Source organism: Sinocyclocheilus grahami, unplaced genomic scaffold (assembly GCF_001515645.1).
Source record: "Sinocyclocheilus grahami isolate Dianchi unplaced genomic scaffold, SAMN03320097.WGS_v1.1 scaffold508.1, whole genome shotgun sequence".
NCBI lineage: Eukaryota > Metazoa > Chordata > Actinopteri > Cypriniformes > Cyprinidae > Sinocyclocheilus > Sinocyclocheilus grahami.
This window is the reverse complement of record NW_015505687.1, coordinates 1,118,297-1,135,846: the sequence shown is the minus strand read 5'-3', so window position 1 is coordinate 1,135,846 and position 17,550 is coordinate 1,118,297. Positions and strand designations below refer to the sequence as shown.

General features: G+C 37.1%; 1 protein-coding gene across 1 annotated transcript in view; it reads right to left on the bottom strand.

Annotated features, from left to right (window-relative positions):
- Nucleotides 1-6,403: 6,403 nt before the first annotated feature.
- The window catches only part of LOC107554592 (diacylglycerol kinase zeta-like), an 86,713-nt gene continuing 75,566 nt past the window's right edge, over nt 6,404-17,550 (bottom strand). Inside the window, exons 30-35 of the mRNA XM_016237154.1 lie at nt 16,452-16,486; nt 13,676-13,725; nt 11,974-12,094; nt 10,781-10,817; nt 10,441-10,540; nt 6,404-7,536 (exon numbers count right to left, since the gene is read on the bottom strand). Of these exons, the coding sequence (XP_016092640.1) occupies nt 7,420-7,536; nt 10,441-10,540; nt 10,781-10,817; nt 11,974-12,094; nt 13,676-13,725; nt 16,452-16,486 (460 nt within the window). The 3' untranslated portion in view covers nt 6,404-7,419. The remainder of the gene's footprint in view (nt 7,537-10,440; nt 10,541-10,780; nt 10,818-11,973; nt 12,095-13,675; nt 13,726-16,451; nt 16,487-17,550) is intronic.

Below are 17,550 nucleotides of genomic sequence, written 5' to 3'. Positions count from 1 at the left end.
ACCCCATTTAAATGAACCCCGCAGCCCACGTCAGTCAATAGACCTCAGGCACAGCCATGAGACCTGCTTGTCAACCTAAAAAATTTCATCATAATAAATATATTGTTATAGGCTATAATAATAATAGTAATAGTAATAATAATGATAAAGAAGAAGAAGAAGAGGATTAAATAGGCTACAAATTATGTGAAAGCAAGACCCTCCACCTATTAACTGATAACAGAGATGGCTGTGTTCACAAACACTTTTGGCAGTTCCCCAGGACGGAAACTCAAGAAACTAAATCAACTGATCAAAGAACTAATTGTAAAAAAAAACAAACATAACTGCTATTTCAACAGAGGATATAAAGTGGCAAAATATCTTACTACCGATATATGCTGAACTTACCAGTTATGACTATTTACATATTCAGCAAATATATCTGTCTAGAGACAAGTAGCCTAGACATGCTGCAGAAACCTGGCTACCAAGAACAGCACCTTTTTACGGTGGCCGAGAAGTGCAGAACAAATCACAATTCTGAAAACAAAAGAACAAATTACAAACGCAAATGCAAGTCTAAAAAACAAAATAACAATTCAGAAAACACAACAACAATTCAGAAAACATTATAACAATTCAGAAAACACAATGACAAATTCGAAAACAAAATAAGTCAGAAAACACAACGACAAATCCGAAAACAAATGAACAAGTCAGAAAACACAACGACAAATCAGACAAACCGGAAGAGGTAGGTATAGTTTGAGACAACGTCATTGGTTTGGGATTACTCACCGCTGACTGGACGAGACATCTGTCAATCAACTTATACAATTTATCCATCTGTGCCACTAGAGCTGATGTTTCATAGCCACTTTTTACTAAATGTAAATATACACCCCGTATTTTTTATTCCATAATAGGAAATGAATCGGACTTTGCATCGCTATTTGCAAATCATCATTTAAAAAAGAAAAAAGAAAATCAATGGAAATGTAATGGATGCAAGCTTTGGTAGGAAGTTCAAACCTAGCTGTAATTTCAGTCTCTTGCCACATAAAGGTCACCTACACCAATAAAAACAGGACAGTTTGAATCTGTAAAATACTTATGTATCGATGAACACAGTAATAACCTGATTTCCAAATAACAGCTAGCTTTAACAACGTATCGCTTTAAATCATAAAAGTTATTTGTTAGAGTTTTATGTGTATTTTTTGTTTATACTGCAAACAACTAAAGCATTTTAAACAACTAAAATGTTTTCAGAGGCTATAGATTCTCTTTTTTGCCTGCTATGTGATTTTATGTGGGTGTATTTGTGAATGTGTGTGTAGACCCCTAAGGGCAGGAAACAGCGGCTCAATAGGACAAATGGGGGAGTCAGATAAACAAACTCTCTGCAGGCTCAGACAGGCCAGAACAAAACACATACGATGCCCTGAGTCAACTCTACACATAAAGCCATTCTCATAAATCGAGCTCACATAAAACCTATTCTTACTATACGAACATACACTTGTCGCACAATCATGCACTTTTACAGCAACACACAGGGACCCAACAGATCAATAATGCGGAGAAATGTCACTAAAAAGTGACCGCAAACTACAAAGATGTGGAGTGTCAGATGACATTTTTGTTGATGACAGAATGAAAAACATGTTTTTATATCTTTCTGTTAGCTTTTCATTTCAATCAGAGCACATCTTCTGTAGGTCTTGCTTTAAAAAAAATAATGCCTGTAATAGCCTTCATGTATTACATGTAAATTTAAGACTGTACTGATTTGATCAAAAATAAGTTACAGGCATATATATAAATAACTTCTGAGGGCAAAGTACTGTTCATTTCACACATCCACTCCAAGATGACTAAATAGACCACAGGGAAAATGGGGGTGATGGAGGAAATCAAAGTGGGGTGAGGAACAAAAAGAAAGAAAGAAAGGCTGAGAGGTTGGAGGTTTATACAGGCTACATACATTTTGTAGCAAACTGAAAAGGCAAGACCTCCTCTCCCTGCTCTCCACAGTGAAACCCCTGTCTCACAACAGAGGACCAGATGGAACAATCATTGTTTGAATAAAAGGCTGCTCACAGCCACCACAAATGATCAACAAAACCCTGACACTCCTCCTCGCCCCACTCTCTGCCTCTCTGGATCAACAGGGAAGTCATGGGAACGCTTGCCAAATGGGCAAAGGGTGAACTAGCATGTGAGTGTCGAAAAGGTTAAAGAGTTGAGGATGAAGTTGTGCTTTAAGCAGAGGTCACTAGAATGGACTCTACACTTCCTCTCACATACGCATGCTTCTAGTCTTTTTCTTACTCCAAAAACATATATGTAATGAAAGACACCCGCAATTACTTCAAGTTCACAATTCACAAGCACTCCCAAAAAGTGAAGACGTTATTTGATTAAATAAATAAATATTTGTAACACTTTACAGAGATGACTAAATAGACCACAGGGAAAATGGGGGTGATGGAGGAAATCAAAGTGGGGTGAGGAACAAAAAGAAAGAAAGAAAGGCTGAGAGGTTGGAGGTTTATACAGGCTACATACATTTTGTAGCAAACTGAAAAGGCAAGACCTCCTCTCCCTGCTCTCCACAGTGAAACCCCTGTCTCACAACAGAGGACCAGATGGAACAATCATTGTTTGAATAAAAGGCTGCTCACAGCCACCACAAATGATCAACAAAACCCTGACACTCCTCCTCGCCCCACTCTCTGCCTCTCTGGATCAACAGGGAAGTCATGGGAACGCTTGCCAAATGGGCAAAGGGTGAACTAGCATGTGAGTGTCGAAAAGGTTAAAGAGTTGAGGATGAAGTTGTGCTTTAAGCAGAGGTCACTAGAATGGACTCGACACTTCCTCTCACATACGCATGCTTCTAGTCTTTTTCTTACTCCAAAAACATATATGTAATGAAAGACACCCGCAATTACTTCAAGTTCACAATTCACAAGCACTCCCAAAAAGTGAAGACGTTATTTGATTAAATAAATAAATATTTGTAACACTTTACAGAAAGGTTATATTGGATAACCTTAGTTAATGCTATGGCATCATAATAACAATGGGCAACAATTACAGCATAATTTTAAAATCTAGGTTAATGCTAATTTATGCATTATTGTTCATTTGTTTATTTCATGTTCATTCGTATTGCATTCAATAATGTTAATTTACACAACTTGAAAAATTAGTTTCTACAATGTTAGTTTGCGAGGCATGAACTAATGTTAACCAAGAATGAGTAATTATTCATTCTTTTGCTTTAAAATGATTGTTCACAGACACAGTAAGATAATAACGATAACAGAAAGACCACTCAAATTCCAATCCCTTAAGATATCCGTGTGTTTTAAGCAACAAATGACCTTGCTGTTCAGTATGCAATATTCAGTATGCTTTATTATTTTATTAATCAGACAGTAACAGAATAAGTTCACTGAAGAGATAAATATTGACCATATGTTACAGAACAAAATATTCATAAAACTTTTCTTAAAACCCAATGTATTGCACTGGAACCCATGCCTTCTGCTTTCTCCTTTTCAAAAACCTCTAATAAATTGTAGCCTCGAATTGCACTGCAACTCAAAAAACAAAAACAAAACAACAACAACCTAAAACAAGACACTAATTAGTATCAATGTCAGATCCTTTTCCCTGTAAATCAATGAAAGAAGTTCTTCCTCTTCTTACTGCCTTCATGCATCTCAGTGACGGCTAAAGAGCTTAAATGAGCAAGAAAATACACAGCAACAAAACACATTCAGAAATTCAAATTACACTCATTTTACATTGCTTTGTTCTTTGAAAGTAAAAGTAAGGAGATTTCCATATAAGAATGGAAAAATGTGAGATTTCTTGGAAAATCTCATCTCTTATGTAATAATGCAGTACAAAATTGAGTGTGTATTAATAATGTTGGTGGTGAAGTACTGAACATGGAATATACTTCAATAGGGTCTCCACTATATGAAGAAAAATAGGATATTAGAGAAAAGTAATTAATGGCAAAATAGTGCTTGCTGACAGTGTATCGCTGATGATGAGATGGGCTAAAATAAGCTATGGATTAAAAAACTTGGTTTTAATAAGATAATGGAAGGACATGTAATGTCCAGCCGTAAATAGCTGCTTGAGAAAACATGTAAGTATGAATTAATTATAATGAAGCACTATACAGAACCATAGTCATGATGATCTGTTGGCTGAATGAAAATAAATCATAGCAAAGAAGGGCGGAGTGTAATCGGATGCTGCCAGCATTGCTTACAATCTCCCCTGAACATGACGGAGTAAATGGATCAACACCAAAACAAAAGAACCATATCATTAAAGTCTGGGTGATCAAATCGTAAAACCCGACTAAATTCAAAGTGACAGTGGGCTAAGGCAGGGGCACAGACCTCACTTGCTCGTAGAGGTATTACAGCACTTAAATAAAAACTGGCCATTAAAATACCCACTTCACTGAGTTAATAGATGTGGACTGTTTCATGCAGTAGAACATCATCATGCCAGTCAAAAATACATATTGCTAATAGTCAGGTATGGAATTGTGAACATACACATATTTGCAAATCACTTAAGTAATTTAAGGCTGTTGTGTTTCTAAGGACTAAATAAAGTCCAAATCAATTAGAAGTTTTACAGAAAAAGATAAAAAAAACTGTTGAGTATTTTAGCAAGGCTCGAACATATTTTAAATAAGAAATAAAAAGTTGTAACAAACTGAATTTGTTATCTCATATTCTCAGTACAACTGCTTTCTAAGATTTAAGTGACAATAAAAATTGTTCTAACTACTACAGTACATGAGAAAAACTCTCCTCTAAGTGTTCTGAAATAAATTAAAACGTGTGGCAAATCTATGCCATCTGTCCTGTCTATTAGTCTGGCGAACTCTAGTTTTAGGATTATGATAATTACCAAGAAATTGAAAGCCTCAAAACTCACAAAATAGTCGCTTAATCCCTTTAGTCACTGTGAGAGGCACCTGTAGGCTGTTTATCTCAAACAGTAAAATTAAATGATCAACATTTCTATGTGAAGAAATCAAGTTGGCATGACAGTTTCAGCCCGTTTGCTAGCTTTGTTTTGTCCCAGACTGCATATGCATATCCCATGTCCTGGACCACAAAACCTTAAGTGTCAATTTTTCAAAATTGAGATTTATACATCATCTGAAAGTTGAATAAATAAGCTTTCAATTGATGTATGGTTTGTTAGGATAGGACAATATTTGGTCGAGATACAACTATTTAAAAATCTAGAATCTGAGGGTGCAAAAAAAATCTAAATACTGAGAAAATCGCCTTTAAAGTTGTCCAAATGAAGTTCTTAGCAATGCATACTACTAATCAAAAATTAAGTTTTGATACATTTACGGTAGGAAATTTACAAAATATCTTCATGGAACATGATCTTTACTTAATATCCTAATGATTTTTGGCATAAAAGAAAAATCTATAATTTTGACACACAATGTATTTTTGGCTATTGCTACAAATATACCCCAGCGACTTAAGACTGGTTTTGTGCTCCAGGGTCACATATGTGAACCGGTGTCTGTCTGCACTATATAAAACTGCTTTTTAATTACTGTAGTACAGGAGCTAATTAGTGACACCAATACTCAAAACCCAAATGTGTTCTTATCTTATACACATTACACAATCAGCCTTTACACTGAGGTCTCAGACGGAACATAAAAAGGATAGAATGAAAGGATAAAAAAAGAAACCATTTCCATGCATTATGGACAACAAACCCAATTTTTCTTACTAAAAAAAGTGCAAAAAAGTCTAAAACTCAAAGTCTTTTAGAATTTAAGAAAATTGATCATTAAGACGTATCACGTTTATTGAAAGAGTTCAGTGAGTTCAGAGTTTATGGCATATGATCTCATTCATCAAGGCTCCTGTCAAATAGCTGTCTGGGTAAAAGGCTGAGATGGATGGATAGTTTACTCAAACTTTCCGAAGTCTTTCCAAAGAATACAACTGAGAGTGCTGAAAATTTCTGACCGCACATGAAGAGCACTAAAGATGCTAGTGTGTTCATCCAAACAGTGTGTTACTAAATTACAATATGAATATGCATACATACTGTATAATGATATATAGTGGGTCATATCATTAATGAAGTAATAAGTCTTTAGAGAGAGAAGAGTTTCATTCTATGATGTAAATAATTGAAATAAGTCATAAATTACTAATATTATTAAATATGTATGCATTCCAGGCCTAATTAATTTCAATATATAACGATTTAGGAAAATAAATACAAGCATCCTAAAATCTTGAATCTGCATTAAGACATCAGCCCTAAAAAAAAAATGAAACAAAAACCCCTTACAGAGTGTGTTGTTTTATCACAAAGATTTAAGAAAAATGAGCTGAATTACAGAGAGACCTGTTCTCAACTCTCATAAACCAAAATCTAATTTACAGAGTTTTATAATACAAACATGACAACATCTTTTATAGCTACAAATTATATAAACATCTATTTACTTAAAAATATTGTAGGAAAGAAGCTATATTTTAGTACATCAATTATAAATCCAGAGTATAGAATAAAGAAGGCAATCAAAGCTACAGTGCAAACGCCTCTTAAACAGCATACATTTACAGTACCGAATGTTATTAACATGTTAATGTTAGAAACAGCACAGAAATCTATGAAAATGCAAAATCCTTCCAATAACACGCCTGAAAAATATCTAAATGGTTCTGATACTTCAAACCAAGACCCCAGAAAACATTCCTATCTTTGAACCAACCTGAACACTTTCAGTGCAGGGGAATCTAGAAAGTTACATTATACATTAACATAATATCATTTAATGGCTCTAATGTTATTAGGAAATAACTCCGCTCACCAAAATGTTGTTTCCGGTTCTGGTTCATGTTCTGGACCACTAACCAGATTAACGCTCAGCCATAACAGAGCAATACTAAACCTAGCTGTGGAGCCAGGGTCTACGGTAAACGCTCCAGGTACACTTATACAGACAGTGATAACTCTAGAGACAGACACAGCACTGTCCTCACCAGCCCGTGCATCTTTAAATCCTCACTGCATTTCATTGAACATTCAGCATTGTCAAACTAGAAAAGCAAGCTTGATGAGTGCAGTAACATAGAGGGAAATGCATTCTGTCGCATACATACAAACTCTAAGATGTTTTGGCAGTGCATTAAGTCCAACAGGTCATTCAGAGAATGATGACCAAAGCTTGGGACCTCTTCAGAGACGGTAAAGTGTGCGATCATCTCCCCCTCTCTGGGAATGTATCACCGCCGTGCAGTCATGAGAGCCTGCGATGGGTTTAGCGATACATTTTTGGTTACTGTTGTTTTGGCACAAAAAGGAGGACACCGGTTGAGGTGAAGGGTGAGAGGTTAAAGGTCAAACTGCAGTCTCCTGGTCCTCACGCTGGATCATTTGGTAGTGCTGGCGGTTCTCAAGATACGCCGCAAGTTCTGCATCTTTCGCCTTCTCGGCACGATGCTTTGGAGTGTCACCCTGAAAATGAAGACACGTATTATAACAAATGCTGAAGAGGTAAAAAGAAATATAATTTGACAATTTATAATTAAACCGCTCTCTGGTCCACTGAGACTCCAATTACAAATACAAAGTTCAAGAACAGGCTTCGTGAACTGAAGCAAAACACACAGAACATCTATGGTTGCGCCAGGCCTTAATTAGGGACCGTTTCTTTCAGACAAGTTCTTCATGACTCCATTAGAGTCTCTAATGGTAAACATGTTCTTTTTTTAGAAAACGCCTCTCTTTTTCTGTGTTGCCTGTGCCAGCATTGCTCAACAGTAATTGTTGTTAATTGCAGGCAGGCCTGGAGCAGAGAGTCTGAGAGAAAGGTCTGGACCGTTCCTGTTGGACAGAGCTCGGAGCACTCAAACTGTCCGCCAGGCGCTTTCATTGTTGTGGCACAGATGAAGCTGCTTTTGTTCAAGAGTGTACAGTACAACCGGCCACCAGCACCTTTTCATACTGCGCAACTTCTAGTGCGGTGCTGCATCCCTCCATTTTCAGCCTTTCATATGCAAACAAAGGCAATTCTGGAAAAGCTGTCAAAAGCTACAGAGTCCTGTAGCTAGCACTTAGCTTAGAATATTAGCCATGATGAACTAAAAGAGACGAGTTTCACAGGAGGAAAAAAAAAGCGTTGGGGTTAAGAGACTGATCTCTGCAGGGCATGCCCAACAGAAATATAATCACACTTTTATAGCGCTTTTAAAAACCAGCATTCATCCTCATACAAGTCACAAATGAGAGAGGGGAAAAATGATGGAAATGATAATGGGGATGCTCATTATATAAAGACAAAGATGGATAGACTGTAAAAGAGAAACAGAGGAAAGGAAGTGGGAGGAGGACTGTGCTTCATCACAGGGCAATGAACGATGAGTCACTATATCCTGGATTTGATGTTTTCTGGATTGGAAGAAACTAAGAGTGTGGGATCCTTAGATTTGATTTGAACAGAGGGAAAGCAGGGCAGAAAAGTACTGATGGAGCGGTTATGTGCAACAAACCACAGTCCAGGAAAATGGCACCGCTAAATCAGGTCTTGTTCAGATTGAGTATGTCAGGAGCACGGGAGTACAATCTCCCTGAAGAGGAGAAGATGAAAATCATGGGATATCCTCTGAAGAGAAAAATCTTCATATCGGTCTGCTCTCAGACCGTGTCAGACTGGTGATTTTACACATTTCATCTCCCTCAACAGCAACTCAGGAGACTCAATCAGTGCCATCTCACACATTTATCAGATGGGAGCTGGGAAAGGTCTGTTAGACTGCTGTGAGCTTTAGAGAAGACCGTTACACCGAGGCCCAGTGGTGCAAATGTACAAAACTACAGGAAAAAAGAGCGTGAGTAAGCGATAGAAAGTACTGCAGTTAGTTCTATCCACAAATTAGATTTTTGTGCTTTGTGGAAAATTATTCCCTAGGGAGTACAATCTCCCTGAAGAGGAGAAGATGAAAATCATGGGATATCCTCTGAAGAGAAAAATCTTCATATCGGTCTGCTCTCAGACCGTGTCAGACTGGTGATTTTACACATTTCATCTCCCTCAACAGCACACAAGTTACTGATAATTACATAGATAGAACTGAAGGCTGTCAGACAGACTAGAGTTCATTGGCACTCAGGAGACTCAATCAGTGCCATCTCACACATTTATCAGATGGGAGCTGGGAAAGGTCTGTTAGACTGCTGTGAGCTTTAGAGAAGACCGTTACACCGAGGCCCAGTGGTGCAAATGTACAAAACTACAGGAAAAAAAGAGCGTGAGTAAGCGATAGAAAGTACTGCAGTTAGTTCTATCCACAAATTAGATTTTTGTGCTTTGTGGAAAATTATTCCCTCACAGATCTCTTCAAATAAGTAGTTTTTAAATTGATGTTTCTTCTGAAAAGAAGAGAGGCAGTAATTAGAGTCTAGTGTGTCTAAAGCTGTGTGTAATTTTGCGGTACACCAATCAGAAGTGCGGCAGGAGAGCTCAAGTCTCTTGGCTGGATCTGTGGAGGTGAGCGGGGGAGAGGGTGGGCTGCTGGAAGAAAGAATGGTTCCTTGTTTCATGCGGAGGTCTTAGTCAGCACTGACTAACAGAGCAGTTGAGTACAGAGACGTTCAGGGATGGAGAACACCTGGAGGCTGCAGCCAAAATGAGAGAGATCCAAAAGCCACAAACGTCTACAGAGACCCGGCTTGGCATGAATCTGTATTCAGAACTTACCAAAATCATTCCTTCCTAAATTCTCAAATCAAGTACAAACATGGAATAAACTCTGACAGCATGTGTATCAAAACATACTCAAAACGCTAAGACATTATTTTTCATTGTGTTTTTGTCAGGAACAACGCCAGACCTGGTCATGAGGCTTCATTCTGTGCATGCAAGTGGACCACTATGAACATTAAAGGGATAGTTCACCCAAAAATGAAAATTCCTCATCATTTACTCACCCTCATGTTGTTCCAAACCCATAAGACTTTGGTTAATCTTTGAAACACAAATTAAGATATTTTTTTATGAAACCTGAGAGTTTTCTGTCCCTTCACTGAAAGTCTAAGTAACCAAAACTTAGATCCAAAAAGGGGGAAAAAAGGCATTGTAAAACGAATCCATATGAATCAAGTCATTTAATCCAAATCTTGTGAAGATATACCATCGCTTTTTGTGCTGAACAGATTTAATTTGGGCTTCTTTATATCTAAACAATACAAAAAATAAGCACTTTAATTTGTTTTCAAAGATCAACCTTTAACCAAGTCTTATGGGTTTGCAATGACACGAGGGTGATTAAATGATGACAGAATTTCCATTTTTGTGTGAACTACCCCTTTATTCCAGCATCAAACATGAACATGAACTATTTCTCTACATGTCTATCTCACCTGTAAGTCTGTCTTCATGAGCGATGCTCCCGCCTCCACTAGGTAATGACAGATTGTCCTCTGACACAACGAGGCTGCTTTGTGCAATACCGTCTCTCCACTGAATAAGAAAGAAAGAGACAGACAGAGAGGAAGCAAGAGATAGAGAAAGGGATAAATAGACAGAGAGGGCAGGAGGCAAAAAAAACACAAGACAAGCTGGAGGCTGTTAAAAATGAAACTCAAGATAATTCCTGAGAAAACCGGAGTGAGCCAGTCCTTACAACAGTATCATAAACTAGAACCTGAACTTTTACGGTCAACAGATAAAAATCACAAATGGCATCAAGTGTGCACTTACTTTTCTCTCTCCGTTACATCCAGGATATCGGTGGGTGCTGTAGAAAAAGAGGGGGGAAAAAAAATCAAACCTTGCAACCGCACTAAAGCATGTGCCCAGAGGTGATGGCGTGTTGCTTAATGAAAAGCTGTAAAAAGCTTGCGTGGGAGAGAGAGATGACCTGCTTCACCCTACACACACACACACACACACACACACTCTACAGATAACACAAAAAACAGCAAATGAAAGCAAACAATACCAGACAAAAGTTTGGACACACCTGAATGTGTTTCTTATGATAGAGACCTAAAAAAAATCAAACCTTGCAACCGCACTAAAGCATGTGCCCAGAGGTGATGGCGTGTTGCTTAATGAAGAGCTGTAAAAAGCTTGCGTGGGAGAGAGAGATGACCTGCTTCACCCTACACACACACACACACTCTACAGATAACACAAAAAACAGCAATTGAAAGCAAACAATACCAGACAAAAGTTTGGACACACCTGAATGTGTTTCTTATGATAGAGACCTGTTGATCTAAAGGACTGCAAGCTTGAAATTTGTTTTGTAGAAAAATATCGGTTATGTATGTCTAGTTTTTATTTTTTTTACACAAAGCCAAAACAATGTAGTATCTAACAAAATGTAGAATCTAGATGTAGAATATCCATTTATGCCATAGTTTTGATTTTCTTTTCCACATTTTAAAAAATTGCAAAGAATACGTAGGTGTGAACCAACTTTTACTGGCATTGTACAACAGATATTTAAAAAGAGAAGAAATTATTAGTTTAAAATGTTGAAAAAATTAAAACAAACAAACAAACAAAACATTATGACGTAAAATTGACATGACACTGCACTGCATTCATGGTAACCAAATCAACGTTTCACTTAAATTACTGTTAATAATATCATTTGTAACTAAGAAATTGTATTAAATTCAAAAAATGTAATATAGTTTTCACTAGAAGTCTTAGGCATTTCGACCCTCACAGTATTTGAGAATTGAGAGAGACAGAGACTGCTGACAATGAGAGCTTTACTTTACTCTTTCAAAGATCTACAGCACATACGCAGCTTTTAAATGGATCATTAAACAGAAAAAACAAGAGACTTACAGACATAAAAACTGCAAAGACAAAGTCATGTTGTCTATGCCAGTGGCTTTTGAGAGCTGTTACAGACATGTGTTATGTGATAATTTTACCATTATCAATGATGTATCTGACGATCTCCTTGCTTCCCACTTCCACAGCATAGTGGAGTAGGGTGCAGCCCACAGGGTCCAGCACACACAGGTCTGCCCCCTTCTTATGCAGCTCCTTCAACTGCAGAGAAAAACTGCCAGTCATACAAACAAACACTGAGATAAACGCATGCCAAACAATAGGAAACCAAAGAGAGCACCATTATGGCAAGTCACATGGTACCCTGATCTCTGAGCCTTATTAATTATTGCCAAATGAAGTCCCAAAAAGTACTGGTTTCCACAGAGTCATTCAAACAGAATCTAGTGATGGGCTCAGACGTGCTTAAGGAGAAAAGCACAAGTTTGGCTGGAGGCTGATAGCAAACATGCCAGTTACCGTCTCAATAGGTTCAAACAACCCTTCCATGCGACAAAGCCCAAAATCTGTCAGAAATTTGTCAGGACTCGTTTACACACCAGAGAGAGTTTGGGCATAGAATACTGGCATTAACACCAGTCCTAGGCTGTGAGTCTAGAAAGATTAGTATCATCAGAGGTTTTTTATTCACCAGCTTTCAATCTGGTAATTACAGACACACCTGAGTGTCTGTGTGAATGAGAGTCTGAATGTAGTTCTGCATATTTCATGCCAGTTTAAATGTCAGAGTTGACTGTTTATAGTTCTATGGTCCAGCTGTAAGGGCAGTGAAATGCTTATTTAAAGAAAACATATTGGGGCAGGAAAAGGATGCTGTGTGCTGTACACTGCCCATTGCAACATGCCAAATATCCTTATTAATACCTGAAATGTACCCTCGTCTCCTCTCTGTACCGAGGCATTACGAGTGGGGACAGGTTTTGGGCTGGGTGTGAGAGATTATCATTCTAGAGAAAGCCCATTTGGTCACCATAGAAACCAAGAACGAGTGAAAGGTCAATAGAATATGCAGGATCATTTATCTGGTTCCGCCTCCGCTTTACAAGATACTTGACATTTAATGGTGAGGTCAGTCCTGCGTTAGAGATGACAGAATATCCTATAGGCCAAGTGAACATTTAACTAAAAGCACATGGATCGCGCTCTCTTGCATATTAAATCACTGTAAAACACAACATCCGAGCTACCTACTCAAATATCTCAAATCTTAATAGGTGTATGCTCTTGCAAGCCAGTTTGTTAAAAAAAAGCCTCTGTTAAAAATCAACACCAAAATCTGAAAAACCTAGAAGGTAAAAAAAAAAATCAAGGTTACTGTATTTATGTGCTTAATGTATTCAAATGTTGCTCTTACCTTCTGATGGTCCTTCTTCTTAACACATTCAATTAGATTGTCAGCTGACACTGTTAGACAAACAAGAGTACTCTGTTAATGGAGATTCATGGGCATTTTTCTTTTTTTATAGTTTGTCAATTGATCTTGAACTTACTTTGATAATTTTTACTCGTTAGAGATGACAGAATATCCTATAGGCCAAGTGAACATTTAACTAAAAGCACATGGATCGCGCTCTCTTGCATATTAAATCACTGTAAAACACAACATCCGAGCTACCTACTCAAATATCTCAAATCTTAATAGGTGTATGCTCTTGCAAGCCAGTTTGTTAAAAAAAAGCCTCTGTTAAAAATCAACACCAAAATCTGAAAAACCTAGAAGGTAAAAAAAAAAATCAAGGTTACTGTATTTATGTGCTTAATGTATTCAAATGTTGCTCTTACCTTCTGATGGTCCTTCTTCTTAACACATTCAATTAGATTGTCAGCTGACACTGTTAGACAAACAAGAGTACTCTGTTAATGGAGATTCATGGGTATTTTTCTTTTTTTATAGTTTGTCAATTGATCTTGAACTTACTTTGATAATTTTTACTTAAATAATTACAAAGCAAACAATGTTTACCATGATTTAATGTGATTAAATGTGTGAAAAGAGTATGTCATCATCAACATCAAAAACAGAGGTAATGGATACTGAAACATTTTTTTTTCAATTTTTTTGCTGTTTTCACAGCTAAACTGGAGGAGTCCATTTTAATTGATCTTGAGCTTATTTTGATATGATTACTTAAGTGTAATTAAAGCAAAAACTGAGTTTACCCAGATGAAATGTGACCAGAACAGTAAGTATCATTAGCATAATAAAGTTAATTAAGACTGAAGCATAATTGTGCTGTTTTTGATAGCTAAACTGAATGAAGCCATTTTAAATTCTGATCCTGGATCTTACAGTGGGGAAATGTTTATTTGAGCTCCTAATGATTTTGTAAGTTTAGCCACTTACAAAGAAATGAAGGGTCTGTAATTTTTATGGTAGGTTTATTTTAACAGATAGATACAGAATATCAACCAAAAAATCCAGAAAAAAACACATTATATAAAGGTTAGAAATTGATTTGCATTTCAGTGAGTGAAATAAGTATTTGATCCCCAAGCAAAACAAGACTTAGTACTTGGTGCAGAAACCCTTGTTGAAAATAAAAATGACAGACCCTTTATTTCTTTGTAAGTGGGCAAACTTACAAAATCAGCAGGAGATCAAATAATTATTTTCCCCACTGTATTTTGATAACTTTACGTATGTGCAATTACAGCTAATTAAATTTTGACACACTAGTGGTTCAAACATAACTTGTAGAGGAATATTGTTTTGGTGACTTTGAGTTGTGCTTCAGCTCCACTATTTTGCACAGATGAATGAATACATAAGCACCATAATGTGCGAATGTCACTAACAACATCAAAACCTTACTCCAAAAATAAATAAATAAATACCTACATGCATAAAAGACAGATATCCAGAAAAAAAATTACAAGAAGGTACAGTAAGTAGCTTTTATTGTGCTGTTGTTTTGCCTTATTTAAAACAACCAATGTGCGAATGTCACTAACAACATCAAAACCTTACTCCAAAAATAAATAAATAAATACCTACATGCATAAAAGACAGATATCCAGAAAAAAAATGACAAGAAGGTACAGTAAGTAGCTTTTATTGTGCTGTTGTTTTGCCTTATTTAAAACAACCTTTTTTTTTTAAAGTTACAAAAGTTGGGCATTAGACATAGATTGCTATTTATATCAGATAAAGTAAACATGGAAACAATTACAGCTTGGCTAGTTAATTATAATAAGTAATTATAGGCAAATACCAAAGTTTAGAGATTGACATTTTTTATGAACCTAGTAAATGTGATGCTATGCAAACTAAACATATTTTTGAAAAGCCAAACCTTGTTGTTTTAAGTTTTATTACAGGCATTGCTTTTCCTTTCACTTGCAATTCATTTTCAGTTTGACGTTCATTGGTGCTGCTATGACACTTTCCACTGCATACAGCAGTAACCTGACCTTCTTTCCTTTATTTATGAATATGACAAACATGCACAGACAAATGATGGAAGCATGCAGTTTCCCGCTAAATCTAAAATGTCAATAATTTTTATAGGCTTACTGTAGAGAATCAGGGTAAGTTGTTGTAGTTTCCTCATGACAGTTGATGACTCCATTATTATTTAAAGGTATTATTATTCAGAAACTGCCTGCATGCACAAATCGCTTATGCATATCTGTTCAATATTAAGTTATTCAGAGTTACACAAGATGATGTTCTGTTTATTTAATACTTTGGGAGCAGACAGTTAAAAAGGGAGTAAAAATAAGATTTTAATTACGGGTGTTAATCACATTAGATGATGCTGGCTCTGAGGGTTCAGTTTCAATATGCTAAATCTGTGTTTAAAGCTTTGCAATGCCCTTTGTAGATTTGCCTTCCTAATCCAGCAATCTTTTGTGTTGCTTCACAAACCTCGAGAGGTAGAGCGCACTGCGTGGCTAAATCTACGCCTGTGTCTAAAGATATGCCCGCTCCAATCCAGCTTTCAAAACTCGGCCACTTTATGGAATTGAAGAGTCTTTTTTTCCTGTCTAGAGAAAGCATGTACAGGGCCAAATCAGGTTTTGGAAATGCGTTCCTCCTCTGCTCAAGCCAGGAAGCTTTGGAGCTAGTGCTGAATTCTAATGTGGATCAATGTGAGTGATGATAACCTGCTCTGCCTCGCCGCACCTCACAGACTGTGAGACAGTCCTTTCCTCCTCCTCTCTCTCTTCCTCCCCTACCAATGCCAAGAGAGCGGAAAACACCCCAGTTTTGGCACATGCCCTCTCCTGACAGGCAGCAGCTCATTAAAAAGGAACAAGAACGAAGATCAAGGAGCATTTAACACTCAACTTACATGTAATGAAAGTCAAAAACGATTCACTGAGCAAGAGCTGCTCCTCCACTACATGAAGATGTCCCAATTTGCTTCTCGCAGAGACCTGAGACGCCGTACAACTTTAACTTGTTCTCAACAAGAGAAGACTAAAATTCAGCCCTCATTGTGTTTCCATTTCCATTTATTAATTTTTTATTCAAAGAAACTTTGGATAAATTTCACTTGATGTTCATTCACTGAAGAGGTAAAAGCAAAATTAGAGCACTACTTAAACTCCTTACCAGAGTTCGCATTGATCAGGTTGTTCTTCTCAAACCTGTGGGAGAAACAGAAACATCTGAGTGAATGATACACTTCAAATCAACTGACACAAATCTTTTAGAGGACTTCTTCACAGCAAGTATCTGAAACTGAAGTTCTTGATGCACACACTGTGAAGCCCTTAATCTCAACTTGTTTGTTTGTTTGTTTATTTATATAGCACAGTTTAATGCAACACCAGGTTGCCCAAAGTGCTTCACCATATCACAATAAAATTACATAAAAACAAACATAGTCACAAATTACAACACAAATCACACAATTTAGAGTAACTAAACCTGCATCACAACAACTCCTCATTAGTCTTTAAAAGATCTGCTTTTAACACAGCTTTGAAAACTGGTAGTGAGTTAACAGATCTAATACTATGAGGGAGGTCATTCCACAGTTTTGGGCCAGCTCGCGAAAAGGCTCCATCTCCCCTGTGTTTGTATTTTGTCCTAATAACACAAAGGAGGTGTTGATTTTGTAGAGGTCAAACGATAGCCGTAATGGCTTTTTCCAAATGAGTGGTAGATAAAAAAACGGTTTCGTCTTCGCTTACAGACATAAATGAAAAAAAAAAACAAGATCTCACCACTGTGTTTATTTGCCTGTCCATCTTTAGTTCACCATCCAAAACGAAGCCCAAGTCTTTCACATGGGTTTTCATAAAGCCAGACAGGTGCGTTGAATTTAAACACTGAGTCACTTCTTGATTCTTAGGGCCAAAAACAACAACCTCAGTTTTATTTTCATTAAGCAACAAAAAATTTGCAGCCATCCAGTCCTTTACCTCCTGTAAACAAGATACTAACACCTTTATGGAATCTGGGTTTGACTCTCTCACGGGTAGATAAATCTGAGTATCATCTGCATAGCAGTGGTATGATACTTTGTTTTTGAAATATAGCCCCCAAAGGTAGCATATAGAGGGAAAACAGCAACGGCGCCAAAATTGACCCTTGTGGAATTCCCCAAGGAAGATGTAATCTTGAAGAATTACAGTTCCCAACTCTCACTGAAAAAGACCTATCCGTAAGATAAGATTCAAACCATTTCAGCACATTGCCTTTTAGG